Source organism: Atractosteus spatula, chromosome 1 (genome assembly GCF_055471065.1).
Source record: "Atractosteus spatula isolate fAtrSpa1 chromosome 1, fAtrSpa1.hap1, whole genome shotgun sequence".
In the NCBI taxonomy this organism is placed as follows: domain Eukaryota; kingdom Metazoa; phylum Chordata; class Actinopteri; order Semionotiformes; family Lepisosteidae; genus Atractosteus; species Atractosteus spatula.
The window spans coordinates 22604693-22623384 of record NC_142706.1 but is presented as its reverse complement, the minus strand read 5'-3'; the positions used below and the strand labels follow the sequence as shown (position 1 = coordinate 22623384).

At 35.2% G+C, this 18692-nt stretch overlaps 1 protein-coding gene across 4 annotated transcripts in view; it reads left to right on the top strand.

Moving 5' to 3' along the window:
• dapp1 (dual adaptor of phosphotyrosine and 3-phosphoinositides) overlaps positions 1-18532 on the top strand; it is a 34486-nt gene extending 15954 nt beyond the window's left edge. The window contains exons 2-9 of one of the 4 annotated variants that reach the window (XM_088926496.1): positions 1530-1652; positions 2178-2311; positions 5906-6036; positions 6588-6635; positions 7477-7539; positions 7662-7747; positions 15712-15799; positions 16816-18532. In XM_088926496.1, the coding sequence (XP_088782622.1) occupies positions 1530-1652; positions 2178-2311; positions 5906-6036; positions 6588-6635; positions 7477-7539; positions 7662-7747; positions 15712-15799; positions 16816-16839 (697 nt within the window). In that variant the 3' untranslated portion in view covers positions 16840-18532. Of the gene's footprint in view, positions 1-1529; positions 1653-2177; positions 2312-5905; positions 6037-6587; positions 6636-7476; positions 7540-7661; positions 7748-8467; positions 9515-9841; positions 9929-10432; positions 10834-15711; positions 15800-16815 lie in introns of those variants that run through there. The other 3 variants (XM_088926497.1, XM_088926495.1, XM_088926498.1) reach the window with 3 other exon arrangements.
• The last annotated feature ends 160 nt before the right edge of the window (positions 18533-18692 follow it).

Sequence of the window (18692 nt, the reverse complement as noted above, 5' to 3'; positions counted from 1 at the left end):
TAATGTAACCTGCCAAGTTGTTGCTGGTGTCAATAGTTTGTGCTCATTTTAGAGGGTTCTGTTGAAGAACCAGGGGAACAGTATGAAAGAGTCTATAGATGTAATGAAAGCGTTCTTTTAAGACCCTATGCAGACAACACAATTGCATGCATGCAAGGGGCTGGAAGGTTGTCCATGGTGCGCTAGTGTTCAGGGAAGGTGTGGCCGGGGCAAATATTCCAAAGGAGTCCGAGGCAAATCCATTAGAGGCAATAGTCCAAGACTGGGTGATCCATCCTGACGAAGACGAACAAAGTTAAAAGCCGGAGTGGGATCCGGCGGAGGGAAGGGGGAATAAAAGAGGGATCACGGGACCAGATGCTCCCTAATCCCGGACTCAGAAGGTCAGGACACCGTGATGAAGCCTGTGCCATCGAGTCGCTCCTGGACTCACGGATAGGCGGGCTTCCAAGTGTCCATCTTCCAAAGCTGAGCCCAGATTGACAGGAACGCCAGGCTTTTATAGGACAGGGGGCAGGAACCGGAGGCAGGTGCAGAAGATCAGTTGAAAACAAGGAAGGGCTGGAGTGTCCTTAAGAGGAGGGGTTTACGAGCGTGACGATAGAGGAGATTTAAAAATCAACTGAAAACTAAATGTGGTTTTGTAGGATTCTATGCAAGTCCTTACAAACTAACTTTAACGGTGTGAGCAAAATTCTAGAAAACTAAGGAGAAACTAAAATAAAACTTTCTAAATTTGAGCTCACACATTTTAAACAACATAAGCAAGTGCTGCACAGACAAGCGGAATGATAACCTGATTGTTGTGTATAACAGAATCAGTGGGGAGGACATGAGTTTCTAATTGCCAAAGGACTTCACTTGTAATTTTTGAGTGCAGCCTGACTGCATAGCATTACATTAATGAAGTGCTGTCATTTTTGTAGGCCAGGTCTTGGCAACCTACATGTTAACATGCAAACAGCATGTGCAGGGAAAGCACAACACTTCCACAACTGACGTACACAGTATGAATAACGTTTTATTTAATTTAAATACAATTGGTAGGATACCATCAGGCTTGGGAATTAATTAATCCTAAGTGTATTTGAAACCCTTCTGCCTCTTCTAGGCTAATAATATTTAACATAGACCTTTGTCCTTCCTTTGCCTAAGGTATGTTGTTGACTTTCTTAGTTAACACCTGGGTGATTTCACCAGTTGTTTGATCACAGGGTGTGGGCATATCAAATATTGATGGAACTTATGAAGTGCATCTCTGAAGCAGGTAATAATACCTGCCAAGCTGTCAAGCTGAAGCCTGTAGCTGCAGTGGTTAAATTTGGCTGACTGTTTAAATTTTACAAACAAGATGGCGGCCAGGCAGCTTTTGTCATTTGTGAGTGAACACCATTTTGCTAAATGTTATATGTGTTAAAATACATAAGAATAACCAAGAGTGAGTAGACATAAAAACGTCTCTGTTATGGGTGAGAAGTACCCTTGAAAAGCCTGAGTTAAATCCTCTGCCTTTTTTCCTTGTTTTCCAGTTGGTATCACCATGATTTGTCTCGACATGCTGCTGAAGCTTTACTTCTATCAAATGGTAAGGATGGGGGCTATCTACTCCGAAAGAGCCATGAAGGTCCCAATTTCTATGCCCTATCTGTCAGGTATGATCATCTCATTGTTTATACCTTTGGTATTGATGTTTTGTAGTGTTGCAGAAATATAAATCTTGCATCTTTACACCAGAAAACATTATCAGTACTATTTATTGTGGAAAAAGTTAGAAATTTAATCACCAGTGACGTGGATATTTGAGGTAATCTTAAAACATAATTTTCACAATTTCTGTTGTTATTTTTATAATACGCCTTTCCAGAGTACTTTTTGTCGGGCAGTTCATGGGTTTAAAATCTGCTCTCGACTCCCAGGAGAGGAGACAGATGACCCTGACCTGGTTCACTCATTAGAGGGTTGGGGGTAAGACCCGCTCAGGCTCTGCTGACTCGGATTGTTTAAAAAGAGAGAACTAATTGAAAATTCACAGTTAAAGTTCTGCAAACACTACCATGTTAAAAGTAGCTTGATAAAAAAATGTTTTTCATGTTTATTTTGCTTCACGCCCAGAAGACATATAAGATAAATTATTTACTTTTCACAAGAACTTTATCTATTTCATTTCTTCCTTACAGGGCAAAAGATTCTGTCAAGCACTTTCAGGTGATACAGAAAGGCACTGGTTATTCCTTTGGTTTCAATGAGTTTCCAACTCTTAAGGAGTTTGTCAACCACTTTGCTAACCAGCCTCTTATTGGAAGTGAAACAGGTCAGCAACACCTTTTTCTTTTTCTTTTCCAATTAGTATTCATTTTTATGTGGTTAATTATTAATGCAAGAGTTTATGAAAACTTATAGGAAGGTCACTATATTTAGTTTTGAAATAATTAATATTAAATTATTCCTTTGTGTTCCCAAACTTCATTCACATCATTTTATAATAAATGGCAATTCACTTTTCTAAACTGTAAAATGTACAGTACAAATGAATAGATAATCTACAGGATATTGTTGTTCTAAAGGATACTAAAATAAATCCTAGGCACTAACATAGTGCATTTTTGGTCAAAATCATGTTGTTGTACCCCTTACTAGCATTATAAGTCAGGCTACATTGTGTTTTTTCAATAAAGAAACACCATAAGAGCCGTTGAAGAATCTTTACTTGTAGATTCAGAGGGATGCTAACTATGAAACTGTGGGTTCTTGTCTGTAATGTTTAATATGTATTTCAACATTAGCAAGTGTAAATATTGAGGAAAAATGGGTTTTGCATAAGGTCATCTGCATAAGGTTAGCTCATCTGATAAGTATATCTGCTTTTAATGCAGAAGAAGTCCTAGTTTAATAGTTTGTAGTTTAAAAGTTTTGTCTTGGCTAAAGCCACCGTCACACTACAGGACAAGACATGACTTCTAGTTGGAGAGCATCTCAAATTTAATGACAGCAGTAGCTGAATCTCGCTGCTTTTTTTGTCCTAGAGGGTGTCAAATTATATGACTTGGAATCGCAGGGGGTGACTAATTACACGATTCCCTCATGACTTTTCATCACGGTTCCAAATCTCTTATTTCGTCATGAAAGTACTGCGAGGTCACCTCATTTTGGCAGCCAATCAATGTGGAGCACACTGGAATAAGAGGAGGAACACCGCACGAAAGTAAACAAACAACATGGAGAACGAGCATGTAAACATCTTGAAAAATGTAACACAAAGGCATTGTTTTCCACAAATAAACATCTTCAAAAATATAATTCTTCTTTATAAATATAGAACAAATTTACAGAAATAAATATATATAAAATACCTTTAAAACAAATATTGTAAACTAATTAGTATTGCGCTATAACTTGTAATATAGTGGGTACATTATCTCACAAGTACACATCTGGCTCACTACCCACCCCTACGACAGAGAGGCGTAGGGGCTATTAAGAGAGGTATGACTGAGTCGCTGGGGGTGTCACACTACACAGCTGAAGGTAATGGTCTGCGACTCTACAACTCGCTGTTATTCTCTTATGATTATGTAAATGAAGGCTATGACTGAAAATACTACGAAAAGTCATGACACCGACATAACTGTGGGGTTTCTGACTTACCGTTCACCTGTTACTCCTGTCTGTGGGTGGATTCCTCTGAGTTTTTGGCCAAGTTATCTTCCTTAGCTCAGAAACTATTATGGACTGAAAGCTATAAAACAGGAAAAATTATCTGATTTGCTTTTTCTTTGACTAGTCTGTCTATCATGGCAGAAAATGAGTAGTTTAATTTTAAATAGATTTTCTGGGGTGTGTGTAAAAACAAGACTATTAACTTTTCACAAACTTGTGTATTTTTCAAGTATATTCAGTTTACATCACACATCTATGCCTTTTTCTGGTAAAACACTTGAAATATCCATAATCTCTTACTTATTGTAAGATCCAGTCAGTAATACAGCAAGTTGATTTTTTGCAGTGTTTTCCTTTCTTTATGACATTGTAGAAATGTGAGAGTTTTAATTTACTGGAACAGAACATGGTCAACATCATAGGTTTTATTGATCACATATAGTTACATCACATTTATATTCTGAAATACAAGTAAATATGCATTTACTACCATGAACTAAACATCAAACGTGTTTGGTGTAATAGTTCAACTCTTCGAGAATTAAAATGTGAATACAGACGTTTTATACTCAGTGATCCTTTCACCGTGGTTTGATGAGTTTAAACTTCTCACTGAGAAGACAGAGATGGTCTAGCTTGGTCTGTGGTCTGACTTGCCAAATGCTTGCTCTGTGCAGGGAATGTCCCAGTGCAGAGAGAAGAGAGGTAAAGCTAGAGTGAGGGTAGCTCTGTAAAGAAGTAGTGTCACAATTATTTTTTCTTCTCCCTTTAAATTTCGTCTGTGTACAGTTGTCTTCTTGGGATCTAGCTACAAGGTAGAGAGATGTGAGAACTCATGGTTCGTCCCAGCAATAGCTTGGTGCTGAATACACTGGGATGTTCATGATGTCGAGAAACTGTTATTTCGTTCATCAGGCGAAAATAACAGTGGGTTTACAAACACAAGATTTCTTCTTTTGCAGAAATCACTACAAATCAGTGGAGCTCACCTGAGCTATGTATCATTAGATGGTTCAGCATTGGATACAGTTTTATGATATCTCCTATCAGAGAGGCTTCTTACGCACATTCCAATGCATTTACACTGGACTCAAGAGAGGCCCAAGCTGCTTGTTCAAGGCAACACAAAGATTATTAGAAATCTTTAATAACACTTAATTCTAAGTGTAATAATATACCTTGCTGCTATGACAAAGTGCTCTTCATAATTTAAACATTTTAAATACTAGTTTCCAGTGGTATTGGAATACTCTTATCTTTTATTAAGCATGTAAGTAAGACGATTCTGAAGATAATTAGGTTTATCTGAGGTGTTGTAATATAGAGATCATTATTTGAGGATTGAATATTCTTTTTGATGTTTAATGTGAATTACACCGGAGTAAACCTAAATCATTGTTCTCATTGTGAATCACTGCAGTTTACTTGAAATAATTTAACATTCACAATTTTGCCTATTTGCACAAAATTATTAGTGGCCACTTTTTCTGAATTCTCAGACCAAATTAATCTGTTCATGGGCTGAAAATGCGGGCTCCCACTTTCATCTCCTAAATCTACTTCACCTGACCTCAATCAGTCTCTGTTGTAAAGGCAAATCCTGGTTAACAAACAGTTAACATGTTAAGTACAGCAGTGCATCATAAGTTATTCTTTAGTTATCCATTTTCTGTTGGGAAAGTGTTGGATGTACATTGTGTTTAGACCTATTTTGAGAGTATCACCTGTGAGTTATGCTGAGAAATAAAATAAAAATTGAATAGCAAATTCCACTATGTTATCACAGTGTCAGTGCTCGCAGAAAAGTATAGCTAAAGAAATTAGAAGGTAATTAACACCACAGGAGCAAGAGAGTCTGTGGGTTGAGTGGGAAGTGAGTACACTTTTTCTTGTCTGTTATTACTTTGCTGTAATAAGCATTATTACAGTACAGAGGTGCTGCATTTCTAATAATAAAAATACTAAGAATGAAAAAATGACCTCTAATACAGGGTAAGCTATATTCCTTAACAGTGATTTTTTAATTTATTTGTATGCACAAAAAATAACTTGAATTACAGTGGGAAAACAATGGCTTGAATTCTGACTAGTTGCTAGGAGTTTTACATTATTTGTATGTTATTCACTCAAAAGATATGTTTATCCAATGAATGTAGAAAAAGTGATTATTTTATGAATGCAGGGTTCTGATGAACGAATAAGTTCCTTTTAGAATAATTTATCAGTCAGCCTTTTTGCTCTGTTCCAGGGACTCTTATTGTATTGAAATGCCCTTATCCTCGGCAAGTAGAGGAACCATCTATCTATGAATCTGTACGAGTGCACACAGCGATGCAGACTGGACGCACAGAGAACGACCTAATTGCAGATGCACCCTCGGTAGGTTCATCTCTTCCTCCTCTTCCTGTGATGAGATCTGTGCTTCATGGGACATGACAGTTTTGGAATTTCCAAATAGAAATATAAAGAGAACAAATCGTATCACAGATCTGTGAGGTTTCAGTTTACTTCATATGGAGTTGAAGCTGCAGATCAAAAGTTTGAAAGAATACAAAAGTAGAAAAGAAAAGGTAAAATAAGTGACATTAGTAGAAGGCTAAATGTAAATGCAGTGTTAGACTCAACGTAGTGCAGTGGTTAGCATTGCTGCTTTGCAGCACTGGGGCCCTGGACCTGGTGTGCTGTCTGAGTGGAGTTTATATGTTCTCCCCATATTTGTGTGGGTTTCCTTAGGGTTCTCCGGTTTCCTCCCACAGACCAAAGACATACTCGTAGGACAAATGACTTCAGTGGTATAGGAAATGCATGTGAAGACTCATGGTAGCTTTGTTATTGTCTGTTAATCAGAGATCAATCTTTGTTAATCTGACTGGAAAAATGCAAAGGAGGAGTTAACAATACAGTAAACATTATCTATCTTTTTCTTACAGCTTGGGACTAAGGAGGGATATCTTATCAAACAAGGTGCAATAATCAAGGTGAGACAATTCCCCAAGAAAATTGTAATGATTATGTTAAGATTTATGAACATGCATGCTACAAAAATATTAACAAGGGAATTTTTTTCAAGGAAGTGTTCTGCTGTTTGGGTGGAGCCTAGCCTTTAAGTATAATTCATAAATTGCCTTGATTGACGAACCTGTATAGTCTTCAGTGGTGTATTTTGTCTCATTTGAAAACAATGACAGAGTAGAAACAATAGCACAATAGCAGGCTGTACTGCACTGACAAGGACCAGTCAGGGTGAAATCAGTTTATAGTTCCAGGTTTTTATACTGGATATAATGGCTTGTATGCTGGATGGCTTACCATCCACCCTAACCTTACATCATTAAAAAATCTTAAGGTATAAGTGATGACTTCAGAGTAAGATGAAAGTGTTATGTCTGAGGGGTAATGGCAATAGCTGATTCTCATTTGAAAACTTACTGTACCCTCTTACTATGATGAAATCGGCTGTTTATTACACAAACTGTTTATTGTAAATCCAATATCTTAAAATAATTTGGCCTAATTCTGGTGTAATGTACTGATTTAAATGAGAAATCTGGTCAGCATTTTCAGTGATGCACTAGCTTGAGTAAAATATTTGAAGGGCAGATTTATAAGAATACTAATGAAATAATCAGAAAATGGCTTTTTGATTGGCTGTAGACTTAGGAGTAGACCAGCAAAAACTTCAGCTTGGTTCAAAACATCATGCATTTTATGATAACTCAAAATTAAAATAAATCAAAGTTAGCCAATAATATAAAATAAATATCTGGAAACACACATGCCATTATTCATGTGTAGCATTGAACTGTTTTGTTATTTCAGAACTGGAAAACACGATGGTTTACCTTAAATAGGAATGAACTAAAATATTTCAAAGATAAAATGGTAAGTCACTGTGTTATTAAAGACATTTATCTCTTTACTAAGATAATGTATATCATTATACACTATATAATGCTTTGTAATAAGTATTTTTAAGATCTTTTAACTTTTTTCTCCCTTTAAAGTTTGATGAACCAATTCGTACCCTGGATTTAAAAGAGTGCTCAGCTGTCCAATTTGATTACTCTCAAGAGAAAGTCAACTGTTTTTGGTGAGTTTTTGCTGTTTAATTACCACAGTTATATCACCAGCAGTTGACAAGAGTCTGTACTCTTGACAGTTACTGAAGTTACATAATCAATTTGATTTATTATCACAGTTTCCAGGTCTTTACACATTGAAGATTTAAGGTTATCTATAAAATGTGTTGTACTGTGACTTTTGGTTTCAGGGATTCTTGGGAGACTAGATTTATCCTGAGACTTCCCACAAACTAGTTTGTAGAATCATCGTAGAAGGAGTCTGAAAGTTTATCCATCTTGTGACTGTGGAGTGCTCAATGAATAATTACAGGCCTATGAAACAGTTTTAAATTATCTTATTTTAGGTAATATTAGTATTTGGTACATATTAAATTTTGATTTAAAAAACAAGCCATTTTTTGTAACCAATAAAAAAGCATTTGAAAATAACATTTTATTCAGCTTTGTTAATGAGAAATGTGATTTTTAATAAAAGAGGACTAATAATAGAGGTTAAATACAGTTAAATAAGCAAAAGAAAAAGAAATACTTAAAACATGCCCTTTTTTTTTTTGAAACACTACTGATAATACTATTGAACACGACCATATTGCATAATGGAAGGAAAATTGTTTTGGTGTATATAGTTTTGGGAAGATGTATTATATATAACAATGTCAAGAAACATAAAAGCAGAAATGTTATAATTTTATCTTGTAATCTTTGATCAATAAATTGATACTTCGCAGAGATCTGGAAGCTCATAAGTGCACGATAATGAGTATCAAAAGAGTTTCAGAAAACCTGGACTGCCCATCCCATCATTTGATCTAAACTCAAGCATGGAGGAGTATGAAACGATTTAAAAAGTTTGATTAAAAACCTTACAGTAGGCTGTCTTCTTCCTGTGAAGTAACTTTAGCCTGCACAATATTGAATGACAAGTGTCCAAATACTGTACTTTTGTGATTTTCTTAAAAAAACTTTGCAACTACAGAATAATTTTTGTCAAATTTCATATGTGTGAAACATTAGAATCGTTTACCAACTCTTCTATGGTTGTTGTTGGTACTATTTGTTACTTTATGTACCACTTAAATATAAAAAAGGACAAAGTAGTTTGGATCAAAATATTTAATTATACTTTATTCTACATTTTCAAAGGAAATCTGACTTTTCAGTCCATGCCAGGGCCTTCCTCAAAATGACTAATTTTATGCTGAGTTCTTTTTTTGTATTGTACCTCATTGTTACTGTATATCTGAAACAAGAACTATGATTCACTCTACTAACAACTGCATTTATGTGGTAATGTATATGATTATTTTTGTTGTTTTTAGTGATAATAACAATAGTAATAGTCATAGCAGGTATGCACATTACCATTTAAAGTTATTTCCTTTTGAACAAACTGATGACAGTTAAACCATTTCAGTTGTGCCAGTATGTGTAATATTGTACTGTGAGGGCAGTTACCTTTTTTTCACTTCCTATCTCTGTGAAACCAGATGGGTTGAACATATTTAGAAAACAGTTCATCTGAATGTTTTAGCTTCAGATGAAAAAGAGGAACAGTGAAAATAAAAAAGGAGAACGTTACACCCTGTTTTTGATCCTCTTTGCAACTTTTCTCAGTAAGAACTTATTTGTATGTTTTCATGCACACAAAAAATTCAAATGATACACCTTTATAATTAGTTCCGGATCATGGGATTTTAACAAATATTAACTCAATAATCATAATGAATAGCAACAGTGTTTGTGTTAAATTAAACTTTATTTCTAAAACAACAAAATGTCATCAGTGCTGTCCCTTTTCATGATTGTTTCATGTTGTTGTGTATTTTGGGGTAGATTTTTTTTTTCTTTTGGGTCCTTCAGGTTAGTTAATGACAAGTGTGGCATTGTGGGGGAAAGTGCTGGAAGAAAAAAATCTTGAAAGATCTTGGCACAGAAAATGGAGGCACAACAAAGGCTATAGAAACTAAAATATTCATAAGGATTTGCAGTAGTATAAGATTTTCTAGGGAAAAGGGTATTTTCCTAAGTTTAACAAAGAACATTTAGAAGATGCTTCAGAGAGAAAAAGGCTATGACAGTCAAAACTTTTTATCTTTGAGCAGGCTGAATACTCTGGTTTTGGAGGAAACAGGTCTGAGGTGGGAAGACCTCCACTGAACCGTGTTGTCACTGCCACATACAGTTTGAAGGTCTGAGAAGCTAGAAAACCTGTTTAAAGATTGCTTAGTTTTAAGATAAATGCTGTGGATTTAGAAATTGTCTTATTTTATTTGGTATATATACTGGGTATGTGGAGTAACTACACAAAACGTCAGACAGTAGTATGAAGAACTGTGATATTAGGATGGTAGAAAAGAAGTGGGCTTTTTCTTTTTCAGTATTTGTAGAACATGTAAAATAGTGTTCACAAAAAATGTTTGTGAACAAAAACTCCTATGCTAGGAGACCAGTCAAAAAAACAGAAGCTAATCATACAAATGAACTAATGAGCGTATAGTTTAATTCAAAGCAACATGTAGACGGTAGGGTGTGAGCTCTGTAGCAGAAATTGTCAGTACATAGTTCAGGTGGGTGGTAGTAGTACACAAGTACACATCCACCACCACACTCAGTCAAGGCCCCTCAGGACAATTCCGGATCACCCAGACAGCATCTTGTACCTCCAGCAACCTTATTTACTGTATCTCTTGCAGTAAATGCCCAGCCATCTACATTGGAGAAACAGGAAGGAGACTCGGAGACCGCTTCAGAGAACACATCAGGGCTGTGAAGATTAAAGATCTCTCCAAGCCCATTGTTTCTCATTTCACCTCTGACGGCCACGACCACTCTAATCTCTCCGTCTGTGTTCTCAAAGACGGTTTTCCAAACTCATACATCAGAAAGACCACCGAAACCAAAATTATTCTGCAGCTAGGATCACACATTCTCCCTTCTCTTAACGACAGACTACTGTTCTTTTAAATTTTCTCCATTCATTGGAAGCTTCATTTCACACCTCTTGATTGGCCTCTCTTTCTGTCCCCTGCTCCCGCCTCTCACTCCTCCTCCCTCCCAACCTTTGTTCTCCCGCTACTTTACCTTTGCCTACTGCCCTGTCTCTCTCACACCTGAAGAAGGCTCCACGGCCGAAACGTTGTGTTCTCTTTCTTCTTTTTTTCAGCATTGAATAAACCTATTACTTGTTCCATTGTCAGTACATAGTCACGTATAATGGAATATCTCATCTAAAGGATAATGCATAAGGATATTAAGTTATATGCACAGGGTTGTGCACCAGGAAGGGAGTTAATCCAGGAAACGTAAGGCAATGATTCCATTTATATAACCACTAGGCCACATAGCCTGTTTAATTGCTAATTTTATCAATACTTCAATTTCATCAGTACTGTATATTCACAAATGTTGGATTCATGCAAGAAATACAAGCAAAACCAATGTCCAGATTTCTTCATTTCTCAATTGCAGTTCTTTCCTAATAGGACCTTTCTCATGGTAGCAAGAGCTTTTATAAGATATGTCAAGGAAAATTGAGGAAGATTACAAGTAACGGTAAAAACTTTACTTACAAGCTGTAATTATGAGTACAGTACTGTTATGCTGAATTTACTTGGAGGCCCAAGTTTGGAATGCAAAACTAAAAAAAAATAAAAAATACTACAGACAGGTAGAGAGGCTGTTCATATTTAGGAGAAGGAGAAAGAAGAATCTCTATAGGTTAGGACTTCATGTGTTACACTTTATGTAGTCTTGGCACCCTGACGAACAGGTGGCCTTTCTTTGACTGCTGGTTTTCCTCTTTCCAGATAATACAGGGTATTTAACTGCCTTTTTATTGTCAAACTCAGTGTCTTGAGTCACAAATTGCAACAATACTTTCTATGCCCAAGATGACTTCCATTTATTTCTCTTGTCAAAATAAGTCCTTTACTGCAAACTCCTCATCGAGAAATTGTTTGGCCAATTACTGTAACTCCAAACCTGGAAGGGATCATTCTAGAGATACAATTTTAGGGATACAATTATCTCTCTCTGCTTAGCTGTAATAGTTTATTTCAAGGGGGAAGATCCTTCAGAATGTTCCACTATTCGTTCTTTGTCTTTTACAATGGTGTTCACCATGGATAACTCCAGACCAACTTTACAAGGAATTATTGATAATAAATCGCCTATTTTATACATATTAGATACATCCATTTATGTTTCTAGTGTACTTGTTTTATGCTTCTTCTCCACTGCACCAGTATAACTTTTCACATCATATTTACACTTGCTGCTAACTTGATGGTTAGAGTAAAGCATACAAAGAACATCGAAAAGCACATTTAAGGCTAAAAGTATAAGATTAAAGGCTGAAAGTATAGTGTTCTTCCACCCATTCAACTACACTACTCCACAGTAAGTAATTTTGTGTTAAGTACGCTATGTAAACATATTTAACATGATTATATGGTACTCTGAATATTTATTTTTTGTAAAAGTTTGAAAGTAAATTGCATACTATGTAACTTGGTGACCACCTATACTTGAATGGTAAAACTGCAAAGAGTATTTTTAAAACATATGTCCCATAGAACATGACCTTAATTCCAAGTGCTGGGCTTGCTTTTCAGTCATGACTAAAAGGGTAACATTGCAAACACAAGTGAAAATTACTCCAGACAGCACAATTGTAAGAAAGGATATGCACACAAGAAAAATGAGGAACAAGACTGAGGTTGCTCTCAACTTTTACATAAAGTCACACTGCCTCATTGCTTTTCTACAGTGTTTCATAATAGGTACTTGCATGTTTCATAATTTTCCTATTAAGGAAGATGCAAATAATCATACAGTACATTCTTTTGTTCCTAGTATAGTACCATTCAGTATAACAGCCTTACTACCACATTACTATAGTATTTAAAGACCTTGGAACGTCCTTGGAAGCCTACAAAACTACTTGCTAGTCTTTCCTTTCTTGAGTGCTTTTCACCTATCCATCCATCCATCCATCTTCTAATTGCTTCTTCCAATTCAGGGTCACGAGGGAGCTGTAGCCTATCCCGGCAAGCAACAGGCACAAGGCAGGTTACACCCTGGACAGGATGCAAGTCCATCACAGGGCAGACGGACACAAACGCGGACAAGCACACGCTTACGTCTAGGGCCAGTTTTCCCAGAAGCAAGTTAACCTACCAGTTTCTTTTTGCAATTTGGGAGGAAACCTAATGCTAACCACAGCACCACTGTGTTACCTGCATTTTATCTATTCTATTGAATACCACATTTTGTTGTATTTCATCAAATTGCAACACATTGAATCGAATCAAAACATACTTAACTTTCTGATGGAGCATAATATTTTTTATTAAACATTTAGTCCCCCCCCCCCTTGCAGCAATTACAGCCTCAAGCAGTTTGTAGTATGTCGTAAGCAGCTGTCACATCTTGTGGGTTTAATTTTTGCCCCCTCTTCCTTGCAAAACTGGCTGTTGCTAGTTACTGGCGGAGCAGTGGTGTACAGCAATCTTCAGTTCCCCCCACACATCTTCTATGGGATTTATGTCTAAACTTTGACTGGACCACTCAAGGACTTCCACCTTCTTTTTAAGTCACTTAAGGGTTACTTTGGTTTAGTGTTTGGGATTATTGTCCTGTTGAAATATTGATCCCTGTTCCAGTTTCAGATCTTTTGCAGATCTGTTTTGCTCCAGTATCTCACTATATTTTACTCCATCCATTCTGCTCTCATTGATGAACATTGCTCTTCATTTACCATACATATAATACTTCTCACTAAGACCAAATAACTCATTTTATGTCTCATCAGACCGCAGTTATTTCCAAACATCATTTCAGAGTTCCCTACATTCCTTTTTGCATAAACAAGATGGGAATTAATGTGAGTTTTTTTTCAAATTTTTCCTCCTTGCCACTCCACCATACAACCCATATTTGTAGAGCACCTGAGCTGTTGTTAACTCACTTTTACCCCATCTCAATAATGAGAAACTGAAGGTCTTTGAGGGTTGTTTTCGGATCCTTGACTGTTTCTCTGACCAGTGTTCTTTCTTGCCTTGTTGCCGAGTTCTGGTGGATGACGTGGTTGTTGAAGATTCTGAGTAGTATTGTGTCATTCACTTCCTGATAATTGATTTAACAGTTCTTCATGGGATACTCGGTGTCCTCTCTTTTTATACCCCTTGCCTGATGTGCCTATCCACAACTCTGTTCCTTAGTTGTTGTGGAAGCTCCTTTGTCTTCATATTGCTTTGTATGCCATGTCCAGTGGTGGGAATTCACCCAGAATATGTATTCAACCTTACTAAGACAGGTGTGCTCAATCTGAATGGCCAGACACTGTAATTGCACAGAGGTGGATTCCAATCAACATATTGTGCAAATTCTGAAGGCAACTGGTTGAGGCAGTGCTTATTGATGCTAAGGGAGTGAATACTTTTCCAATGAAGATTTTTAGGGTTTTTATTTTTTTTCTCATAACTTTTAAACACATTGATATTCTACAGTGTTGTATGGATAAAAAGGGAAAACATACAGGTATACATCCAATTTTTATATGTTCTTTAAATAAACTGACCAAATTAAAATTATTCCTGAAAAATGTTAATATGGCAAAAGAGGATGTGACACAAACATACCCTACAATTCAAGAATACTTATAATGGAAACTGTTTAATTCTTATTTTCTATTTCAGTCAGTTATATTGGGTATTTTTTCTAGAGTTTTGAGAAAATATCTGCTATTTAAAATAAACAGAAGTGTTGTCATTTTATTTTTAACTATTTCAAAATATTAAGTACAATGTTAAGGTACAAGAATTTGCATACACAAAACAATATGATAAATATTGTACTGAATGTACTTACCTCTCCCACACTTAAGAAAAGGGATTTAACATTATCGATTAATCAGAAATTAAGTAAAGTTCTTTCTTCTGTGAACAAAAAGCTTAAAAAATGAATTAATTGCAAAGTAACATACAGTATATATACACATCCTGGTTGTAGGCCTAGTATAAGTGCATTGTACCATTATATCAGACATTACAACCAGTTGTTCAGCATTTGAAATTACTCAAAACGTAGCAATTAATTACTTGAATTGATCACGGAAGGAACAGTTGACATCCATATGATAAATTTTCCCCAAACTTTTTCAAATACTGTACATTTGTTTTTATTCTCAACTTACACAATATTTTTAATGCAGCACATAGGGGGAAATTTCTCTTAGCCACATTGAGAGACTTGGTGGTGTACTCTTTTTCCAGATCAAGGCTATGCATTTATTGGCAGCAATTAATGCCATTTTAATAAACCTTAAATTAATGTCATTTTATTTTTATATTGAGGTCTAACACCTCATTTTGTTGATTGAGCTATTGAAGATGTTTAAAAAAAACTTAAAATTATTTCTGGCAATATAAAAAAAAATCTTGAAAGTGATTACTTTATACAGACACATGGAACAGGCCTGAAGAAGTACTTAGAAAAATAATTGTGGATACCAAGCCATGTTGTTGATTCTTAACCTATAAAGTCTGAAAAAGCTTTGGAAGATTTTCTTAATTCTGAGCAAACAAGTGAACCACAGAAACTGTGTCATCTGTCTTAGAAGGTTTTTGTTTGCAAATACAGTAACAGATCAATGCACATATCTCTTGCAGCCATTATAAGGGGATTGGCTTTGATAACATGGCCAAGCAGCTTGTTCGAGTAAGCTATTACACTCAAAGTAAAATGTAGTACCTCCTTCTTATCCTGGTAGTCCATTACATTGCATTTCCTTAATGTTTGCATTTGATATTCTTTACCATTATCTGTTTTCACAACATGGCACATTATTCGTAGTATTTTTGTAGTAAAAAAAATCAAAATTCAGCAAAGAACACCTGTTCTTTCTCCACACTAATTTACTTTTTAAATCTGGGAAACATTTGGATTAAACCAATGTCTTTTGGCTTTGCAGCTTAGTGTTTCCTGAAAGAACCTTTTACTTGTGTGCTAAAACTGGGGTAGAAGCTGACGAGTGGATCAAGATCCTACGATGGAAACTGGTGAGTACTGCTACAATTAAGCCAAAGGGTAGTTTTTTCAGAAACATGAGGTGCATTTTCAGGAAAATGACACTTCATATAATGAAGATATATGAAGATATCTTTGCAATGAGGATATTCTAAATAAAAAACTAATGTATGGTAATATTAAGTATGAAACAAAAAGGCTTTGACATTAAATAACATTATGGATTTCATAATGACTGTATTAAAACAAAGTCAAATGCCTTGTTTGAGAGTATTGTATTACATTGCACACAGTACAGGAACCCCACCAAAAAGCGCAATTTTGAGGTCAATAATAGGTTAATAACGATTAAGGTGGAGAGATGATGTGAAGAAGGGAAACCGATTTTTAAAATGACTTAAAATGAATATTCTTCTGCCATTCTCTATAACTTTGGACATGCCATGGTTGCATAAATACAGTATTTCTCTCTAAAAATACTGTATATGCTCAGTCATATTACAGGAAACAATTACGGCACGGTTAAAAAGTCCCCTCATATTCCTGTTCCACACCTCTTCTGCTGTTAGCGTACTTCTTCCTGCACCCATTAAATGCAAACATGCATTTCCTGTTGTTATTCCAGATGTGTAGAAAGTGTTTTATGCAAAACTGTAAAGAAATTTATGGACTCCTATAGATATTACAGATAATTATAAAATGAGCTAATCCACATCTTCACTTAGTTAAATATGAATGATCTCATTTTGAAGAAGTTAATACACTATACATTTTTGAGTTCACTGTAACATTATACACATCTTTCATATACAGTATACTGCATGCATATGAATAAATCCCCAAAAGGCTATCCTTATAAATCCTTTGTATCTACATTTTCAGTTTAACAGAATGTATTTTGTGTAATGGTGGCTGTATATGTAGCAATACACTGAAATACTTCAATGCCTCTTGGTATCTAATATTATTATTAACATTGATTTTATTGGTTAGAAACAAAAAAAACATTGTCACATTATTCACAAAAATAATATTCTTAATTTTTCAGTCACAGATTAAAAAGTACAGATGACCTGATGGAGTGGAAATAATACATCTCTGGCATGAAGATAGAAAAACACTGAAGAAGACTGGACCCTTAATATGTAACATGCTTGTGACTACAAAGATCATATAGGTGTCCTCTAGCAATTTGCTCAAGGTGTACTCATGTCTAATTGCTAACTGTGAAGTGTAATTACATTATCCACACATTGTAATATTTTTATCTCACAAAGAAGTGCACAAAACTTTGCATGATGGGAGTTTCTGATAAAAGAAACAAAATCTTTGAAAATCTGATTTTTGTGAGCTCCTGTATCCCAAATGGAGATTCGATTTGTTTTAAATTTTTTGAACTAGGAAATTACTTGCAGTCTTGTAAAATTAAAATACAGTACATTTTTTGAAGAGCATATGCTCATGTTTAAATAAGAAATGTAAAGACTGATTTCCAGCTTCAATAAATAAAAGAACTGAGGTTATGATTTACTTGTATAATATACAGTACATTCCATGAGATAACATCTTTTTTATGACTTTGCTTAATGTTTGAATTTTTAACATGGAGCGTGGTGTCTCCACATGCATTACAGAAAAAAAAGTTTTTACATATGTTATACCAAGTATTTGTCAAAGTAGAGAACTGAACAGAGACTCCTCTACTCAGATATTTAATGTCTTGTATGTTTATGTATATATATTTATTTTCTAATTCTTGTGATTGTGCTTGAGTAAACTGGACTATTAAGGTCTCTAAATCTACTGAGCAGGTACCGTCAGACAATTCCTAATGCAAACTACCTTGCAGTGTTCTACCAGTCTCTCAACCCGTTCTACAAAGGACCATCAAAATAGCAAGTTTAGTACTGATAAAGTATATTGGGTCCTCCTAAATTTGATGACTGGAGCACAAGCTATCGTCTTGTAGAGTCTAGGCTCAGACATGGTAAGCACCTGATTAGGATGTTAACCCAGGACCCCAAATATGGAATAGCTTGTGAAGTAACACATGATGCTATCTAAACTCTACATTTTTAAAATACTTGGAAATGAGAGTTAATAATCCAGTGTTATTGTACACACTCTTAAGAAGAAGAAATGCTGTAAAATGCAAAAGCAGGACCTCTCAGGTGCATCTTGTGTATATTTTTCTTGATATTTCATGTAAATGATCTTTGTAACAAAACAATAAATACACACTGTTTTAAAATTATTAGTTGAGGATATTTCAAAGTTTACTCGGTGTTTTTTCTTAATGATTGTTTTTTATAATTGTCATTATATCTGAATAAGTCCTCCCATTGTCTGTGGAACACTCTACCATGAAATTTCAGGCAGTGTTCTTTTAGTCCATCTTAAAACTAGCAGTCAGAATATTCTAGAAATTTAAAAACAATTTTATGTAAATTCAAACCAAGAGATTGCTGTATTTATTTTAAGTGAAACCACGACTGTAATGCTGTAATTGTTTTTGTAGACTGTGAAGAAGAGAGTGCAGTTGTTTCAAAGCTGTGATGTGAGCCCTTGCTTCCAGGTATTAAGTATTTTAAAGTGGAAAACTATAAATGCTGATGAAATACTGTATATTTTACCCACTCAATATGTAACTGTAGTTTAAGACCATTTACTTTATGTAAAAACTAAATGTATTGCTTATTACTTTGCAGTCATTTGATAAACATCTATGATTTACAAATATGAGATTAAAGTATTTCTACCAATTGACCAAGACAGAAGTATGAGACAGCTTTGTAAAAGATTAAAAATACTATTTTTATTTTACAAAAATAGGATATGGCCTGAGAAAGCTTATCTTTACATCTCAATGATTATTTAGAAATTTTGAAAACTCATTAGCAGGACAGGTTTTAATTATTAAAAGTG